The sequence below is a fragment of the Pocillopora damicornis genome, chromosome 9 (genome assembly GCF_964200805.1).
Source record: "Pocillopora damicornis chromosome 9, jaPocDami1.2, whole genome shotgun sequence".
NCBI lineage: Eukaryota > Metazoa > Cnidaria > Anthozoa > Scleractinia > Pocilloporidae > Pocillopora > Pocillopora damicornis.
This window is the reverse complement of record NC_142678.1, coordinates 21,518,550-21,537,283: the sequence shown is the minus strand read 5'-3', so window position 1 is coordinate 21,537,283 and position 18,734 is coordinate 21,518,550. Positions and strand designations below refer to the sequence as shown.

General features: G+C 39.1%; 2 protein-coding genes across 2 annotated transcripts; both read left to right on the top strand.

Annotated features, from left to right (window-relative positions):
- The first annotated feature begins 1,239 nt into the window (after nt 1–1,239).
- Nucleotides 1,240–3,036, top strand: LOC149040636 (QRFP-like peptide receptor). Its single transcript, XM_089182583.1, has one exon. It carries the CDS (start codon nt 1,373–1,375, stop codon nt 2,375–2,377), a length of 1,005 nt encoding a protein of 334 aa, XP_089038709.1. The 5' UTR covers nt 1,240–1,372; the 3' UTR covers nt 2,378–3,036.
- A 12,253-nt stretch (nt 3,037–15,289) lies between these two features.
- On the top strand, nt 15,290–16,723 carry LOC149040635 (uncharacterized). The gene has a single exon (XM_089182587.1). It carries the CDS (start codon nt 15,682–15,684, stop codon nt 16,528–16,530), a length of 849 nt encoding a protein of 282 aa, XP_089038713.1. The 5' UTR covers nt 15,290–15,681; the 3' UTR covers nt 16,531–16,723.
- The last annotated feature ends 2,011 nt before the right edge of the window (nt 16,724–18,734 follow it).

Sequence of the window (18,734 nt, the reverse complement as noted above, 5' to 3'; positions counted from 1 at the left end):
TGTCACGAGCGTGGGACAAAGAAAACATTCGGAGTCCCCATGAGGAATCGAACCTCACACCAACGGATTCCGCAGTCCGATGCTCTAAAGCATGGAAGCGCGGAATATGAAGGTCTGAAGTTATTTTCGATCTCCCTGTCAAAATGTCCTGGATCTGCCTTTGTTTTATTTATTCTTTTTCTTCTGCGCAAAAACGATCTCGAATTTGATAACTTGTTCACTGAATGAAAAGTTTGTTGATAAAGGCGCTGTGAATATCATATGATCACGTGCAAGTGAACCAGCTGTCCTCCCTCAGACATAGCGGAGGCTTTATCTGGCTTTCTCCCACCGACTTCAGCAGCTGATTAATTCTGTTCGGCGACGATCACCTAAGTTTTCTGAAACTTTCCGACCCATTTCTTAGATGGTATTGATGAGATAAGGAATGCCTAATTGACATATCGACGGAGTACAGAACATTAAACAATATTGTTGTTAGCTTTAACGCCCACTTATTCTCTTTGAGCTGCGAATCGTTATTCATTAAGTGCGAAAATCGGCAATATAAGCATTTATCTATTTACTTCATGTTTTCTTTTTTTCATAGAATAACTTGTCGTTCACATGGAAAGCTGGAAGAGGAACTCTTCAGTATCAATCCTTTACACGATCTGCTCGGCTGTTTTATCTCCTCGAGCATAGTGCTGGATGCTTTATTTGACTATTTTTTTCGTCAGCAACGTACAAATTCTCTTCGTGGAGAAAGAAAACTCCCCACTTAACATAAAAATTGTCCTTAGCCCTTCCCTTTCATTATAACTTCGTGAAAAGCCGTAAAATGTAATTGAAAAACCTCCAACCAATCAACTGAGCAACGAGCCTACTGAGTAAGTTCCAGGCTGGATTAAACTTTCGATGACAACGTGATTAAAAATGAGTCCTTAATAAAAATGTTGGTGTAGAATATTGTCATTTGATTGATTGGCTTGTTTTAACACGAGATCATTATCAGTAAACATCTGTTGCTGGGATATTTCTGGAGTCTTTTTCTTGTCATTTCGTCAATAGTAACAATAATAATTTCAATAATAGGAACAACTTTCGAAAATTGTCCTTTTTTCTCCAACCATACTCTGAATTGGAAAAGTATATCGATAATATAACTCCGAGCGAAAGTTATTAAACTCCGACTCTGGTTATCTGTTGGAGGAAGTTTCGGGTGTAGACTGTCGATTTCCTCAAATTTCTAGCCATGTTTAATAATTAAGCATGTTTCATTGATATAAATACATATGACTCATAACCTGTGTTTTTTCCGGCTTAGGTAGAATATTAGTAGCCTTCGCAGAGCTGCTGGCTGAAAACAAAACTGATCTCCTGGCACCGCAACATGTCAGCAAACGTGACAGCAACGATGAATGAAACACAGTCCATGTCGAGCTGCTTCAACCCCACAGCGATAAGAATTGGTGAAACCTTTGCCTACTGTCTGCTATTTGTTGTGTCGCTGGCTGGAAATATCCTCATTGGAATTATTGTCTACAAGGAAAAAGCTCTGAGAACACCAATCAACATTTTGATTGTAAACATGGCAATCTCCGATCTGTTATACTCGATCATCCGTTTTCCTCTACTTTTTATAAGGTTAAATACAGCCAGCCACTGGCTGCTCAGCGGTCCACTTGGCCAAGCGTTGTGTAGACTAAAGTACTTCGCGTATTATGCCTCCAATATTGTGTCCATTCAGAGCCTAGTTCTAATAGCAGTGGATCGATTTGTAGCTGTGGTATTTCCTCTCCGTCCCTCACTGATCAGTTCAAAGCGATGCAGGCTCTTCATTCTCGTAATTTGGGTCGTCGCCGTGGCAGCCTGTTGCCCACAATTGTTTACGTGGAAAGTTGACGAGTATGCAGAAGGGCTGGTTTGTCAGCGGGGGTTGAACGACAAATTTAGAGCGTCCTCATGGATTAAAAACTACGCTCTGGTAGCGATCATTGTATTCATCTATGTCCCTTTGGTTTTGATTGCCATACTCTACTTTTCCATTGCCGTAAGAATTAAATCGCAGAAGATTCCAGGTGAGCCTTCAGTAAACGCAAGAAAACAGCGCTTGAAGAAAGAAAGAAATGCTCTGAAGATGTCCGTTGCCATCGTGTTCGTTTTTGCAGTATGCTGGCTGCCATCCAGTATCGTTGTCTTCTTATTCTTGTTTTCATCAGACAGCGCCATGATGTCATCTTGTGCCCTCCAATACTCTGCACATATTGCCTTTTTTCTGGTTCGATCACACTGCGCTGTTAACCCTTGTATCTGTTTCATATTCAGCGGTAATTATCGTCAAGGTCTTAAGAACCTCCTCGGCTGTTTCTCTACTAATCAAGCTGCCCTGACATAGTTGTCGCCCCAATTTTTTGCACACTGTTCAGTATTATTCGAGGAATCAAATTTGTTTCCCATGCCAACAGTTGGTTTCCCACATTTTAAATCGCTGTTTTTGTTTTCTAACTTGTAAGGTCAAACCTTTTTGTAAACTCTTGCATCTAGCATATCATATCGAAGATAACAGCCAAGCTCTTACGGACATCCTATATCTATCTGATTCTAGAGGAGCCTCGCTTTATTGCATCTAGAATGTTTGAAGTAGCACTCAGTGAAAGTCAGCTAATAAATAGAAGAGAGTATTACGATTTTTCCTTTTTTCCTCGTTTATCTATTTTCAGCTGTACATGAAAAAGGACAACGTATTTACCGAGATGAACTGCGATCTCTATAGGATACGTTAAATCCAGTTGTTTCCCAAAACTTGTATATAATATTTAATTAATTCATTTACTTTAGTTTACCTTATAGCAAGAGAAACTTTGTTCAACGGTTAAAACCGTCCTTTGAACTCTGACTTAAGGATTTCGGTTCTATTGTGTACAGTTTGCGGTTATTAAAGTTTTACACTCTTCGTGTAAAATAAAGAGGTTTCCAATCAATATGTGATGAAAAAAGAAAAAGTAAAATCTACTTGACATCTAATATTACAAATAAATATTATCAAGAAAGCAATGGAAACTAGTTCTGCTTCTGCTTCAGCTTCAGATTGTTTATTATCACGGTCATTCCTTTTTATGGAAAATTAGAGTTTTGGAGGAAAAAACCCCTAATGGATCAAAAATTGCCTCTCTTCCTGAATTCTAACGAGTGCTGAGTTAACTTTAAAAACCTTTAGTCATATTTTTTTACATTGAGAGTAAATTTGACAGAGTCCATTAGGAGGCCAACCGAATTTAAAAAAATTCTCATTAAAAAACCGAACTTTGGACGTTCTTCTGGGAGGGACAAACCCTGGAGAAGAAGAGGGCGACCTAATGATGAGGACTGTAACTAAAAGTATATATGACCGTAAGCAAAGTGCAGGCTCAGAACTTGTCTGACTCCTGTGAGCCTCATAACGGGGAGAGAGCCTAAAAAACATCTGCACATTTTACTGTGCATGTCGAACTTGCTTGGGCTCATAATGGAAACCGTGTAGAGGGTAGCAAAGCTGTCTGACTCTCGTGAGTCTCATATTTTCCGCGCAGAAATATATCAATAGCTGTGATCTGCTTATCATGGAAACTTTGAAAAGAGAACATTTTACCGTTTCAATGAGCGACATATGCCCAAAAGAGCCGCTAAATTACAGGGTGACCCTATTCAATGGAATGATAGAACGCTGGAACCGTGGACGGTAGAACGGCGGAATAGTTGAATGGCAGAATATCCCAAAACCCGTCTTAAGAATTGGAATAGCGGAATATCCCAAAACGTGGAATGCCTTGCTGTATGAAACAAAAGTCTCACAAAAATAGAATTGTGATGAAATACGAAAATAATTCAGAGAGCATTACATGAAACACTTATGAAAGGCTGGTTCGAAAAAGCAAATACATCGCAGAACTAGCTACTTAGCATAAAATGAGCGAAACGATTTGATTAAAAAACTATTACATGCCTAACCTATTCTGAATAACAGCTGGCCATCTGTCGGGTTTTAATTGATGTTTTGGTGCGAATTATTATTTTTGGGTGTATAAGGTAGAAGGATTGTTCAGAAAACTAGATCCATGAGAAAGCCTATCAACTTTTTCTTGGTAAATATGGCCATATCCGATCTTCTGTTTTTCCTTTTTTACAACAAACAACACAAACGCTCGGCTCCTAAGCATCTGTAAGATATCCTTGCATCTAAAAATTAGGGAACCTATTTTTCTCTGTCTCCAATTTTGTTTACAATTGTAAAAATTGTTGTTGAAGTACAAAAGTTCGAATTTTGCATCGAATAGTTAAAGTACAAATGAAGTATAAATTTTGTTCTATTTTTTCGTTATAAAAGAATAGTTGGCTTCTAGAGTCAGAGAGCAGCTTGCTGAAGACGAAACTGATCCTACAGTTCCAAGAATGTCGGCAAACGTTAGTGCGACGGTGAATGGAACACAGGTAACACTTAAGAGAGTGTCTCTGTAAGAGCGGTCCGGTCGATTTTGCTTGAGACACGGATTTCGCTCGTTTCTCGTGTGTTGTAAGACATTCATGTACCAATACTAAAACCACAATCCGTTTGATCGGATCTCTTTATTTTTCAGAGTTTTACGGAAATCAAATTTCGCTCGACCGAAGGCTTGTCGTGACACTTTTCAAGACTTTAATTTCATACAACTTTGGAGGACAATTTACAAAAAACTACGGAACTCAGCAAAAAACAAATACCACAGCCATGTATATTAACTCTATCTTATCTATCGAGGCGACTTTCGTAAACATCACGTGTCAATCAAGGAAACAGGAAGACTTGAATGACACCTTATCGGTTCGCCTAAATCAAACACGCCAAAACCGATCAAATTCAAGGTAAATTTTTGAAAAAGTGAGGCGTTCTTAACTGATCCAACTAACATAGCTAGGAAGTAGGTGCCATATAAAAGATAACTACAGAAAAAAACTTTGCGGCCCGACCTTTACGAGAACTTTATAACTCCGTGAACTTACCTAATTTTCGGCAATCTCCACCTTTGGCCGCCATTTTGAGGGACTTGTCAACATGAAGCGTAACCGATATAAATCAAGCAGGTTAATCTAAAACCGTCAGAAATAAATACGAAAGCAATTCAAATGAACTTTTCTTTCAATTCAAGCGGCAAAATTTGAAATTGTTTGTTAAACTTACCATCCCCATGCGACCATTTATTCCAACAATATACAAACACTACAACTTTCTGAATTCCCCTCGTCGATTCCACCGCAAGAAATAACCTGTGCCACCCAAGCTTCGACTCGAATGTGAAGTACGAATCAAGTAACATAACTGCTTCATCGTCGCGGCAATATCACGCTGGTATTTTGATTTTCCGATCGACAAGAACGGTGATCAGGAATAGATCGGTTTGTTTACCTCGTAAACGTGACCGCTGACCAGCCGCTAAGTGAAAACAGCATAGCGCGGGGTGGGTGGTTGGCGGGCTTATCGTCATAAGATATTCGAATGCATGCTCAAAAAGCTTTAGGAATATCAGTCTAAACAGTGAAGGCATGCTTCGAGGTACAGAAAATTTTTATTTTATTCTCATAACTTTCTCCTTTAAATTAGAACTGGTATTAATTAATAGAGTTATCAATATATTTTTAACCGGGCACCCATATAACCTTTTTGCTTGTCATCAGTGGTATAAAATAAAATGTCTTTTCCACCAGAACCTTTTATTTATGCCCCATTGCACGGAATGAACACTGTACTTAGAATGTTTGCTCTAAGTAATTTTTTCTGTTCCCAAGAATGTATGCAAAGTGATAGAGATTTGATTCATTCCGCTGACACCTTCTTTTAAACATAGTTTGATGCTACACTGGTTTGCAGATTTAATGAATGTAACCGAAGAAGTTACAATTCATAGACCCAACGTTTCGACACTCCTGTCTAGTGCCTTCATCAGGGGTGATCTAAACGCTGCAACAAGAGGTCCTTTTATATGATCACTAATTAGCGGCCTTTTTTCTGACGAGGTGTAAATAGGCGTCAGGAAGCAGACCGCCATCGTCACGATTTAAAGGAGCGTGGGCGGAGTTAATGTGCCAAGCCTCCAAACAAAGGCGCTGGTGGTAACGCCGATTAGTGGTGATAATCTTAGAATTATCCCACCCAATTGTATGGTTGGTTAGGCAAGTATGCTCCGATAAAGCTGAATTTTCCTTTTTGCAAAGAAAAACCGCTTTTTGGTGCTCTTTTAACCGTGTACCAAACTGGCGTTTGGTCTGTCCGATGTATTCGTTGTCACAGTCATTGCAAGGAATAGAATAATGTCGATGATGTTATTTCTGCGGCAATGCGTCAGAAAAAAGGCCGCTAATTAATGATCATATAAAAGGACCTCTTGTTGCAGCGTTTAGATCACCCCTGATGAAGGCACTAGACAGGAATGTCGAAACGTTGGGTCTATGAATTGTAACTTCTTCGGTTACATTCATTAAATCTGCAAACCAGTGTAGCATCAAACTATGTCTGATTGTCCACCTGGTTGCCGTGTGAACTTTAATATACGTTCTTTTAAGTTATGGCGCGTGCAGGTTTTTTGTATCAAAAGTCGCGCGTGCAACGCACCGGAATTGAAAATTCGTCGTAAAATCGCACGAACCTTAGAATGAGTTTAGGCAACTTTGACTTCTGGCGAGATTAAGAGGATGGTTCAAAGGACCCCTTGAGATTTTTTTCAGGACTATAACTGAGAATTGTTAATAACTATGATAATCGTCATCATTAGCGAACGGTGCTTTTTGCCCATTGTTGTCATCATTATCGTTATCACGCCGGAAGAAGTATAAAGCCGGCATGTCGCCTTACCTAGCTACACAGAAAATTGTTCTCTCTTTTGCTCCCCTTGGATCCTGAAAACTGTTACTATTAAGACGATCAACAAGAAAGCCTATATAATTATTGAAACTTTTAATTAACAGAATGTAGGAAAAAATCGGTTGGGAGAGTTTTTCGCGTATCTTATAATCTGAACGATAGTTTTAAATAAAACAAATAACAATTCATTCAATTTACCTTAGTTGTCTCGTGTTTAAAAGTGGCGTTTCTGAGGACCGTAGATTCTTCTCTGATTCTTCTTGTCTCAGGCAAGACTCACTATCATCAACTTTTTTCTTGTGCTCCTTACGGCATGGGACACAGTGAGCTGAGGTAAGCGATTGCAAATTTCTCAGTTAAAGTAAAGCCCAGTAGCATCCATCAGGAATTAAAAACCGACATGCACTGTTTACTTTTATTATTCTTAATCAAATAAGGGGTGTTTTAGTCTGCAAATTTAATCATATTGGTTAATGAGAATCATACAAACTGAGGAAAACTGACCGCAAATAATTGTGAACCGTACGCATGAGTAAGTAGATTGCGTTGTCAGGTGATTTGATCTTCTACAAAAACATTATCGATTATCAACCGAGCAACTTTGTACATATTTCCATCTGTGATGAAAAGCACTTACACATAGATCTATTTTTTTCAACGTGATGTGTACTTAAGTACCCTTCATCTAATAAAGAATTTCTTCTCTTTTCGAGCAGATATGTCACGTGACAAAAATAGATAACAGAAAATGTTACTGAAGACCACCTGATTCAACTGGAATAATAACTCCAAACAGCTTTTGAACGTCCTGAGACATATGCAAGGTAATTACATCTCTGCCTTGGATACGCTTCCTGACACCATCATGATCAGGATACTGACGTGTTACCTTTGCACTTCTCCAAAACTTCCCCAGAGTGTGGCGATGCCTATAGCAAATCCACATTTTTTTGTTTATCCTCCTGAGCGAGGTGAAATAGGCCAATCCTTGCCAAGATTAGCTTACTTCAGATTCGAAGATTAGACTCACTTAAAAACCTCTTTAGACAGGTGGCAGCTTATCAAATGATGTTTTACTTCGTCATTGCATTCAGACAGTCGTACCAAACCACTTAATGAACCAAAGTTTTTTCCATCTTTGCTATTCAAAAAGCAGTCCTGAGACATAATGAACGTCTCGCTTGTGAACGACTTCTTCCTGTACTTGTAATTGTTTCCAACGCGATACAAGTTCGGGAGATCTAAAGGAACTCATTATAACTTTGTATATTCGATACGATTTCAATTTCCGCGTCAAAGGAGAAGCCTACTGTAATTCGTGAGTGGTCAGTGGTTACGCTCGTGAGGTAAAGAATGGGTTTGTGACTTTCTCATTCAATTGAAAGACTCGTGTCACTCTTATAAAATGGTTGAACGGAATACAGACTTCGAGTAGTCTCTTATTTTTGTTAAAGATAGTGAGGTCACGCGTATCCTGTGAGCATGATGAATCCACGAGACGCGAGACTCGTATCTCACGTCTTCGCCGCTCCACGCTCTCAGAGTTGGGCAAAGACAAGACACGTTATTTCCGGTGCGATATAAGAGGTTCAATGGTTATCTCGATTGTCTAAACACATTTATTTACGTAGTAAAGATTTGTTTTTAAATCTATGAACTGATGCTAGTCCTATTTGGAACGAAGTGTATTTGAAATAAAAAAGAATATTAGGTAAAACAAAAGTTGTCTGCAACACGAAGTATGCCTTCGCATTAAGACTGAGAATCCTAATGTTTATCGAATGTTCCCAAAAACCTTCTGATAATCTGCCCGCATCCACCCCTCACCCCGCTCCTCGCCACTGAACCGTTCTGTTTTCACTCAGCAGCTGGTCAGCGGTCACATTTACGAGGTAAACAAACCGATCGATTCTTGATCGCCGTTCTTGTCGATCGGAAAATCAAAATACCAGCGTGATATTGCTGCGACGACGAAGCAGTTATGTTACTTGATTCGTACTTCACATTCGAGTCGAAGCTTGGGTGGCACAGGTTATTTCTTGCGGTGGAATCGACGAGGGGAATTCAGAAAGTTGTAGTGTTTGTATTGTTGGAATAAATGGTCGCATGGGGATGGTAAGTTTAACAAACAATTTCAAATTTTGCCGGTTGAATTGAAAGAAAAGCTCATTTGAATTGCTTTCTTATATATTTCTGACGGTTTTAGATTAACCTGCTTGATTTATATCGGTTACGCTTCATGTTGACAAGTCCCTCAAAATGGCGGCCAAAGGTGGAGATTGCCGAAAATTAGGTAAGTTCACGGAGTTATAAAGTTCTCGTAAAGGTCGGGCCGCAAAGTTTTTTTCTGTAGTTATCTTTTATATGGCACCTACTTCCTAGCTATGTTAGTTGGATCAGTTAAGAACGCCTCACTTTTTCAAAAATTTACCTTGAATTTGATCGGTTTTGGCGTGTTTGATTTAGGCGAACCGATAAGGTGTCATTCAAGTCTTCCTGTTTCCTTGATTGACACGTGATGTTTACGAAAGTCGCCTCGATAGATAAGATAGAGTTAATATACATGGCTGTGGTATTTGTTTTTTGCTGAGTTCCGTAGTTTTTTGTAAATTGTCCTCCAAAGTTGTATGAAATTAAAGTCTTGAAAAGTGTCACGACAAGCCTTCGCTCGAGTGAAATTTAATTTCCGTAAAACTCTGAAAAATAAAGAGATCCGATCAAACTGATTGTGGTTTTAGTATAGGTACATGAATGTCTTACAACACACGAGAAACGAGCGAAATCCGTGTCTCAAGCAAAATCGACCAGACCGCTCTTACAGAGACACTCTCTTAACTGAGTGAAACCAGTAGTAAAGAGGATTGGTAAAACCTTTTTTTGCGGCCTGTTACTTGTTTTCCTTTTTTACAGACAACACAAATGCTCGGCTCCTGGTTGATCAGCGGTCCTCTTGGAGATGCGTCGTGTAAGCTGACTGTCTTCTTGGGAGATATCTGCTTTAGTGTGTCTATTCAGAGCCTAGTTTTAATAGCATTCAATCGATTTGGAGCTGTATATTTTTCCCTCCATCCCCAACTGATCAGTTCAAAGCTGTGTCAGTTCCTTATTCTTTTCACTTGGATCATCGCTATTCTTACCAGCACCTGGATGAAATAAGTTAACAAATGGAAGCTATTTCCATGGTTTTTCTGTTTTTTCAGTTGGTAGTTGTTTTACGATCGCAACTAGTTATTACACTTTTGTTTTTTATTTTATTTTATTGTATTTTTTTTTTGGGGGGGGGGGGTCTGTTTATTTTCAACTGAACCGTGCAGAACGAAAAATTCCGTCACTGAGATAAACCGGATTTCCCTCAGACCGATTAGGTCCAATTATTTCACGAAACTTGGAAATAATCATGAATTGAAATGTCAGCTTTGAGAACTAACTTAATTAAATCCTATTTACAATTTACATTATGGCAAGTCAAACTTAGTTCATTGGTTCAAACCATTGTTTGAACTCTGCTGCTTGTTTCCGGTTCTACAGTGTTTATTCCCTTACCACCTGTAAATAAAGAGTTTCCGATCAGTTAGAGAGGAAATGAGCAAAAGTTTGATCGAAATGAAACCCAATGCGAAAAATAAATGCAATCGACTCCCGATAACTTGAACCTTTAAGGAGAATTGAAGAAGGTTCCACTGAGTTACCGGGAGTTCGAGTTAACGGGAATTGAAAACAAGGGCTAGGGAATGAGGGAAAAACGATGTTTACTGTTTTTCGTCTTATACAGTATACATTTTAATCCAATTCAATTACAGAGAAGTCGAATGAAAACGGAACTCAAAATTACTGAAAATTACTCCGAGTTAGCGGAAGGCTCGAGTTATCGAGGGTTCGAGTTACCGGGGATAAAATTTCTGTAAATGTTTGATGGAAATCCAGGGGAAATCGGTTTTGGTTCAAGTTAACACGCGAGGTTCAAGTCAGCAGGGGAAGATTTATGAGTACATGCGGTCGTTTAAGGCAACGGGGATGGGAAAAAAAGGGTTCTCATTTGACCCATGTTTTCTATAATCCCCCAAAATATTTTTGAAATTGGGAAAAAATAGCTGGTGTGAGTTTTTTTTTTTTCCTTTTCATTTCCAAGTGTAAACAGCTTAAACAGACAGCTAAACGTTCAATATTTACTGTTAGCAATATTATTTGCCGTTAACGACACGCTTAATTTCTCTATTTTAAAACAACTTTTTTCTCATAAGTGAGGATTCTAAGACCAGTTGTCAAAATTCATTCAATATCAGATTTACATTCACATCAGCCCTCGCGTTGGGCTATATTACTTAGCAAGTAGCCAGCATTTATTTGTCAAGGGATCTTCTTCAATGACCCAGGGCCATTATTCCTGTGTACGCCTAGAGCAAAGTGAGTAAGTAGTTTAGTACATGGCACTCGGACCAAACTTGTTTATTTTGAATTATTGTATAGGTCTTAATAAAATTTCACTCCCATTAAAAAATAAAAAGTTCAGAATTGATGTAAACTGATAGGATACCTTCTTAATAACCGTCAACCGTTCAGACCCTAAAATTGAACCGTCAAAAGCCTTAAAATTTAACCCCTAACCGTCAAAACCGCAAAAATGAAACAATCGTCAACCGCCAGAACTACCTCCCCATTGAGATACTGTCACAAGATGTTATGAGTAACTAAAATTAGGAGTGTTTTGGAACAACCAAAATCAGGAGTGTTTGGGAACAGCTAAAACGAGGAGTGTTTGGAAACAACTAAAATTAGGAGTGGTCGGGGATTGTTCAGTTATGCCTGTTAATTAGTTTATCTCGAAATCTTTATGCCAGTCTTGTGAGCCTTGGTTTGTCATGTGCTGCAAGACCACACACTTATCTTTACCTTTTGAGTGATTTGTCCTGACCGCTGTAGGAGGGCTTAATTCTCCCACGATAATCGTCATCGCTAGTCGTGTTTGGGTTTTCCCTTGACCTTGCTATAAGTCTTCAACGGGGAGTTTTGTTTACGTTTTAGTTCTCAAAGATTGGTTTTTTTTAGTAATTTGTTGTTAATTTTGAATGTCTTGTGAGATTGCTTCAGTTAGCATTCTAAAAATATGTTTACTCCGCCAAGGTCAGTTGTCCCGTATGCCCAAACATGCCTATCGTAGGATATTTAAGAGCGTGTACTTCGAGCTGAATTCGTGAGAAAAGAGACAGAAATACATTTCCTGAGCAGATTCTTGTTGTCTCCCGTTTGCTCAAGTTACTCAAGCTAGTTAACACCAAACAGTCCAGCAAAGAAAGCTATGCAACGAGGTAGGAGATCTCTTTTGCCACTACACAGTTTTGGGCGATAAATGAAATGTGATATATTTTACATTGGTTTTTTAAGTTTAAGTTTCACTTAACTTGTTTAAGAAACGGCACTGAGCACTTTTTAAATGTGCCCTTACACTAGGCTTGATATGTTCCGTATTTATTTCGATGCACAATTATCTACAAAATTGATTTTACCTCAGATCGTGTTACTCTGAAGGAGATTAAAACATCTTTCATATCACTACGAACATTGGACAACTGCTTGATACTCAAGCAAGTAAATGTTTTGCAGTCAATTCATTATGAACATTCCATAAGTTTACACTTGTTTTCAGTTGTAGAGAAGTTGTAGGCTACAATTTGCATACAGACCAAAATTGCGGACAAGGCATAGAGGCACAAATTCAATTACATTAACGGCTTTAGGCCGGAACGTTTTCAGCAGAAAAAAATAAAATAAAGCAGGATCACAGTAAATACTTTGAAAACATTACTCGATAATGAGAGTCTTTCGATCAAGACGTATTACAAAAAGAATAAAAATATGATAAAATCGAAAGAAGAATAGATTAATTAGGCCGATTTAACCTCAAAGATCTCCAGATACCTACTGGCTGAAGAGAAAATCTATCTCACAGTTCTGAGAAGGTCGGCAATAGTTACTGCAACTATGAATGAGACGAAGTGCTTTAGTCAAGAAGCCGGAAGGGTTGGAATCACGGTGGTATTCTGTTTGCAACTTGTTGTTTCGTTGGTTGGAAATAGTTTTATCGCAATAGTTGTCTACAAGACGAAATCCCTGAGAAAACCCATTAACTTTTTAATCGTAAACGTGGCTATGTCTGATCTGCTCTTTCCGATTTTCCTGATTCCTGAGGAGTTGATTGTTTTATACAACGGTCCCTGGCTGACAAGCGGTCCTCTTGGCCAATCCCTGTGCACATTGGTCTTCTTTTCAGTAAAGATCTCCGTTGCTGTATCAGTCCAAAGCCTGGTGCTGATCGCCGTGGATAGATTTGGGGCTGTGGTATTTCCCCGATGTGCCCCACTCATCAGTTCCAAGAAGTGCCAGTTCGTCATTCCCGCCACTTGGATCTTGGCCGTTACTTTCCTTGGCCCCTCTTGGAAACTTGTCAGTCATCCAGATAGGCCAATGTGTGCGGAACAAAGAAACAACTCTTTTGAAGTGCCCTCGTCCTATAGAAACCTCGTTATGGCTATGGATGTGCTATTCCTGGATGCCCCATTGATATTGATCAGCATAATTTACCTAGTTGTTGCTATTAAAATAAAATTCCAGAAGATTCTAATCGAGCAATCAGCCAACGCGAGGGGACAACGTTTACAAAGAGAGCGAAATGTTTTGAAGATGTCCATTGCTATCGTGTTAGGGTTCGCGGTGTGCTGGCTGCCATATAGTATCATCGTCCTCTATCCGTTAGACATAAAAGCATCTTGTGGCATCCAATATTTCACAGGTTTTGCTTTCATTCTGGCCAACTCATATTGCGCCATAAACCCATTCATCTGTTTCGTTTTCTGTGGAAATTACCGACGAGGTCTTAAGCGGCTCTTCAGTTGCTTCTATGTTGGTCAGAGGGTCGATGAAATTGCATCTTAGTTTGAGTCCTGCGCTGTTGTATTTTATTCACAACAATATTCAAGGATTTATTTTTTGCTAAGCTTTTTACACTGAGACCTACAAAAAGGCAGGTCTTTCACGTGAAAGTCCCGGTTGAGCAATCGAGCCGAATTGTGGATATTTCTTAATTTTGTCCATTAAAATAAATACAGGTTCCGGTCAAAGCCAGGTACCAACTTTTACCTCTCAAAACGAGATAAGTTCCTTTACTCGGGAATTTGAAGCCTTGTGAGCTAACTTACATTTAGAAGGTATATAGTTCAAACTTAGAGCTTTAGAAACTTTTAGCACCGGTTAAACCGGATCTTCGGTTTAACTATTGCTTTGTGGCATACATTTTGAATACATGATTTGAAGAAATTACTTAAAAATGTATTACCATATGAGAATAAAAACAACAGTTAGAAGAAAGAAAAATAAAATAAACTACTTAACAGCAACTTAGGGGTGTCCATTTTGTTGCCATGGTTTCCTCTTTAGTGTAATCTGCGACTTGAAAAATGAAAATGAATTCAGAAAAAATGTATTAAAATTTTCTGCTTCTAATGTCAACCAAATAATATCTTGTATCTTCTTTGCATGGAGTTGATTCCTGTGGTGCCATTCAAAAAGTCTATGAACCCCGAATCACATGTAGAAATACAGCTAGCTCTATTTCGTGCGGGGGTCTGTAAACGGAGCGCCTTCAACAGTTAAGTTTGGTGCCGTAAATAAATCAACAAGTTACAAATTGATCCTATCCTGGTCGTTTCTTCTTTGCCTTCGCAAACTCTATTCCGCGAAAAAATGTAAAATACCAAAAGTTAGAATCCATGCAATTTCTGTTTGAATGGATATTTGAAAATGTCGCGGCTTTGCCCGTTCAGTTCATAAACTAAAAGTTTAGGGTTCAGGCCAGAGACTAGCGTAAAACAAAGGAAAATTATTTATTTGCTTGAAAAAATTATTTTTGACAAAGATGTGTTTCGTCTTGTCCCGAGCGTGGGACAAAGACACAGAAACTCCATGGTGAGCAAGGTCCATTACGAAGGTCATATTTTATATCTTATTTACAAAACATATTCGATTTAATGAAAACATCCATGACAATATCGACATTGCTATTGATTTGAACGTAAAAGCTACGTCGTCAAACATTCTCACACGTGCGTTTTACCCTGAACATATCTATCATATCCTTTGAAGAAATATATGTTATTTGCCGGCTGGGAGGTCTGTATGGTGAAAAACTGTGACCGAGGTCTTGAAAATACTGCCCGAGGCCGTAGGCCGAGGGCAGCATTTTCAAGTAATTTAGTGTTAATAACTGGGTTGAAAACGTAAATTAGCCACCGTAAAGGGTAAAAAAGCTGACGTTTCGAGCGTTAGCCCTTCGTCAGAGCGATTAGAGGAATTGTGGGTTGTGTGTGGATTTATATGTAGAAAGTGGAGCTACGCCATTGGTGGGAATATGGTGACGAGAAAACAGGAATAAATTAGGGACCGGTCATTATTTATCGCCTGGGGGGGGTCGGAGTATTTTTGTTGTCACATCGGAGCATTTACCTGATCCCCCCGTAGAGTATCTAGTTTTTTAGAGATCCCCCCTTATCGGTAGTGGAAAGTTTCATGATCCCCCCCCCCCTTTTTCTCCCAGCCACCGCCAAATAACTTTTTGAATATGCAAGTGATATTTTAATAGTGGTACTTACGTCTCATGGACCTTGAACCACAACGACGACTCAGCACCAGAAAAGAAGCCGTGGGAAAAATATCTTCTTCCCAACCCACACACAGAAAGGCTGAAATTCTACAATAGTGTTGTACCGCAGATTTATGAATCTTCATTCGTGAGTAAACAAGCCGGTTTCAAACAGTATCTCCTCGAGCAACAGCAAATGCGTTGGCAGTTAAACACAAAGATAAAAGCCCTTTCCGATAAAGAAAACAACTTGCTTAGAAACGAGAATTGGGGAGTGTGCCAAAACATCACGAAGTTCATGTCAGGCGTGGATGGATGTAAGGGCAGTGGTGATGTCGCGAAGTGTGAGTCCTCCTTGACCACTGTCAATGAGGCCTTTAATTCAGCATCCGATTTGCTCTCATTTATCGACAACAGACGAAAGAACCTTTATACAGAAGAGCATATATTAAGGTCGTTTGCAAGTGATGAGCTCAAATATTTCCAGGAAGCTCAAGAGCGAGTGAAGGCCATACACCAAGAGCTGCAGAAAGCCTCCAATGCGCTCACGACCACCCTCATGAGCTTGAAGAGAAAGTTCCCATCTCCCATGGGGAACAACGGCCAATCCCGAAGAAAAAAAGAAAACAAGAGAAAAGTGAAAAAAATCAAGGAGAAAAGGTTGCATCAGCGAGCAGCAATTCTCCTAGAAAAACTTACCTCAAAAGAGGTAGCTAAAGAGGTTTTCGATTCACTCGAAAAGAATACTTACAAATGTGTCTCAAGTATTAATGCAGGATTCACTGCGAGATTTGTCAAGCGTCTCCACCTGGATCCTCTGCTATGGCTTTTGGAAAGAGGCGTGTTTGAAACAGAGCTGGCACGCAATTTGAAAGTGGTAGTGGCCAGAATGAACGAAGAGAATAGCAGTAATGGTGCTGAAAAAGGGTCAAGTTCGGGCGAGGATTCAGATGAATCTGACGAGGAGACTGTGCAAGAGCCAGTGGAGAGGGCTGCCGAAGATTCTGACACGGAAGCGGAACAAGATACAGCCTCACCAAAATAAACACTTTTTTATTTGTTGTTTTCATTCGGCCGCGTATTAAAATAATGAAAGTTTATGATTTTAGATTACGATTCTCTATAAAACAAACTGAAACGTTATGAAACAATTTTGAGCAATTGTAAGTATTCCATTCTCAAAATCTTGATTACCTTTCTAATTTAGATCGTGCCTGAATAAAAACGTGTATGTTAGACTACGATAGTGATTCTTTTTTACAAAATGGAGGGTCTGTAAAAGGGTTTGGGTTTTGTGTCTGGGCTAGAATAGAGTTTATATAATACAAAATACAACTGAACGTGGTCTTGAATATATGGTTGGGGGTTTAGAGTCCCAGCGGCAAATCCTACCAAAGTATTTACAAATGCAATCACCCGGGGTCCCGGCGCGACCTAAAATTCCTTTTTTTTTGGTCTGATCCCCCCCATTATGCTTGTCAATTACGGCTGATCCCCCCTAAAGGTCTTCAAAAAACCATGTGATCCCCCCCTAAATACTCCGACCCCCCCCAGGCGATAAATAATGACCGGTCCCTTAGTTGAATGAAAAGCGCTCGTTGATTCTGTGGGGATTAAGGGTGCCGATTTGGAATATAAATTTTTGTTCTAGTGTTTTACGGCTTTCCGAACTGCCTTGATTTCAAGACCGAGGTTGACAGTTTTTCACCATACGGACCGACCCTTAGCCGGTAAATAACATATTTATTTTTTTTAAACTTGACGAGATTCTTTCCGAAAGAACCCGAATGATTTAGGGCTGTAAATACGGCAAGATCTTCCATAAACTGAACAATTTTTGACCGAGTAACTGGTTAAAATAGAGGTGATGCAAATTAAAGAGAGATGCCTCACCGAAGCATTTTCATTTCCGCAACGATAAAGGTGATTTAAAAGGCTTCTTAACAAACTTTGAAACATTATTTTTACAAGTACCTGTCACAATCTGGCACCTGTCAATTAGAGAGCGCGTAAGAAGAAAAAAGGGCAAGAAGATTTGAAAAACAACGGAACTAGTTTGGCAAGGACTGTCACGACAATGTTTTCTTCAAAAACAGTCAATGATCTAACGAAAAGTATTATTCACTCTGATCGACGACTCATTCATGTTCGAAGATTAACCTCTGTTCATTAAGGAAACGGCAATGAAAATGATTGTGAGTAAATTCAAATTTTTTAATTTGAAGTTGTGAGAGTTTACTCGTTTGTTTGCTGCAATGGCGTGTGTAAATCTGGTCTTTCGTCCACAAAAACCAAATTCGAATGGCACACTCCAACGAGACACAAGGGGATTTAAGGCAGCCTTTTCTCAATAAATTCCTTCAGTTTCTGTTGTGCAATTTACAGTACAAATGTCCAAATTGGACGGACTAGGAAAGACTCACCGGGAGCGTATATTTGTTGTAGAACTGAAATTAAAACTTCTCTCGCTCTTTCACTACGAAAAATTGTTTGAGAAGATTCAGATATTAAATAAATGAAAGTTCCATCGTTCAGTTAACTGTAACCAAGTACCTCACGTTTTAACTTTCTAGGTATTTTTTGTGAACGATTAAAATTAATTGCAGACGGTTTTTAGGCCGCTTGTCAACCAACGTAATGACACCATTGTTCATACAAATTCATTCTGAAACCAATATTTTTCTGTCAACCAAAGTGATTTGAGAGAGAGAAAAGAGAGGATTCATTAGTTATTTATCGGCTTGAGGTAGTGGCCGATGTGTTTGCTTAAAAATACCACTCAGCCGGAAAAACGAGATATATTTATGAAAAATGACAACGAAAGTTGGGATGTACTCGGCGACTCATGAAAGCGTTACCGTGGCCCGTGGGCAGAGATAGGAAAATACTGACCAGGTAAAGAACCAATCAGATTGCAGGATTTGTTACCGTGCCCTCTAAAAAAAAAATAAGAATGTTTATTGAAAAGGAAAAAGAAGAAAAAGGAAAGGAATGAAAAGACAAATAAAATCGACGCAGCCAGGGCTCGAACCTACTACCTTCAGACTCGAGAGGAATAATGTGAAAATTCAGTTGATGCACATTAAATACATGTACATATTCTATTAATTTCTTGCCCTGTCCCCAACTTGTCAATAGTCCATTAAAAGTTGTGTATTTGGTTGCCAAGCCTTTTAACAGGAGTGGGGCTAAGGGTGACCTTGTTATGATACAAACCTTGCTGCTTTTCAAATTTAAATTGCTTTGTTG

Excerpts from the sequence above, each read along its gene's own strand:
- LOC149040636 (XM_089182583.1), top strand. The coding sequence starts at position 1,373 with ATGTCAGCAAACGTGACAGCAACGATGAATGAAACACAGTCCATGTCG.
- LOC149040635 (XM_089182587.1), top strand. The coding sequence starts at position 15,682 with ATGCGTTGGCAGTTAAACACAAAGATAAAAGCCCTTTCCGATAAAGAA.